The sequence below is a fragment of the Haplochromis burtoni genome, unplaced genomic scaffold (genome assembly GCF_018398535.1).
Source record: "Haplochromis burtoni strain Fernald_Lab_line unplaced genomic scaffold, NCSU_Asbu1 Contig_313, whole genome shotgun sequence".
NCBI lineage: Eukaryota > Metazoa > Chordata > Actinopteri > Cichliformes > Cichlidae > Haplochromis > Haplochromis burtoni.
Genome location: NW_024582674.1, coordinates 111,168 through 112,073, shown reverse-complemented (window position 1 = coordinate 112,073; position 906 = coordinate 111,168). Strand labels below are relative to the sequence as shown.

Genomic DNA, 906 nt, shown 5'->3' with positions numbered 1-906 from the left:
TATGACCAAATATTTACAAAATACAAACTAAAACTAACGATATTTCCTTCATCATTTTGTTCTATTTTTGTTAGTTTGCTAAGTTCAAAAATATAGTTTCAGTTTCTAATGAAACAAAATGTCTTCTCAAGTCTAGTTTTAGGTAGCAATAATTACCTTGCCGTCTACAGTTGTTGTAAAACTGAACATGTGTTTATTGAACAATTAATTGAACATCACTTTCATCAAAATTTTAGAGCTTTCAACTTTGCTGTGATTGTCTTAATCACTCAATATTTGCCTGTTTGTACCGATGCATCCAAGCAAAGCAACAGAAAATATAGAACCAAATTTAAAAACGTGGCTTTAATATATTAAAAACCAACATAAAATCTGCTTCTTTGGTGACATCGTTTTATTTACTTTTTTTGCCCTGCATCTAATTCTGATTTCTATTTTGTAATTGGTTGGCTCTTTCTAAAACTGGTTTGGTGACCTCTCTTCAAGAGGAGGGAAGTACACAGACGTTTATTATATAAACACAAAGTGACAAAGTATTGAACTACGAGGCACTTTGACGACTCTCAAGGCACGCAACGCTCTCGACACAGCAACCAACCACATCTACGAAGAATCTACAGAATGGCCAATTGTGGTAAGTACATTATATATATGTGTGTGTGTGTGTGTGTGTGTGTGTGTGTGTGTGTGTGTGTGTGTGTGTGTGTGTGTGTAGATATATATGCATATACATATTTGAACTTATTCTCTTGTAATTAATGTTTGCATGTGTTGTTAACAAACAGAAAAAAACATTTCTGTTGGGGGAAAACTCTGTAAAAAACCCAGGAGAAATAAAGACACAATGAGACAAAGTTACTTTCTTTGCTAAACGTGTACACGGGTGAGCTGCTGAGAACAACTCAC

The 906-nt window shown here is 34.1% G+C and overlaps 1 protein-coding gene across 1 annotated transcript in view; it reads left to right on the top strand.

The window, feature by feature from the left end:
* Nucleotides 1-499: 499 nt before the first annotated feature.
* LOC102313036 overlaps nucleotides 500-906 on the top strand; it is a 2,918-nt gene continuing 2,511 nt past the window's right edge. The window contains exon 1 of the mRNA XM_005947133.3: nucleotides 500-634. Within this exon, the coding sequence (XP_005947195.1) occupies nucleotides 622-634 (13 nt within the window). The 5' untranslated portion in view covers nucleotides 500-621. The remainder of the gene's footprint in view (nucleotides 635-906) is intronic.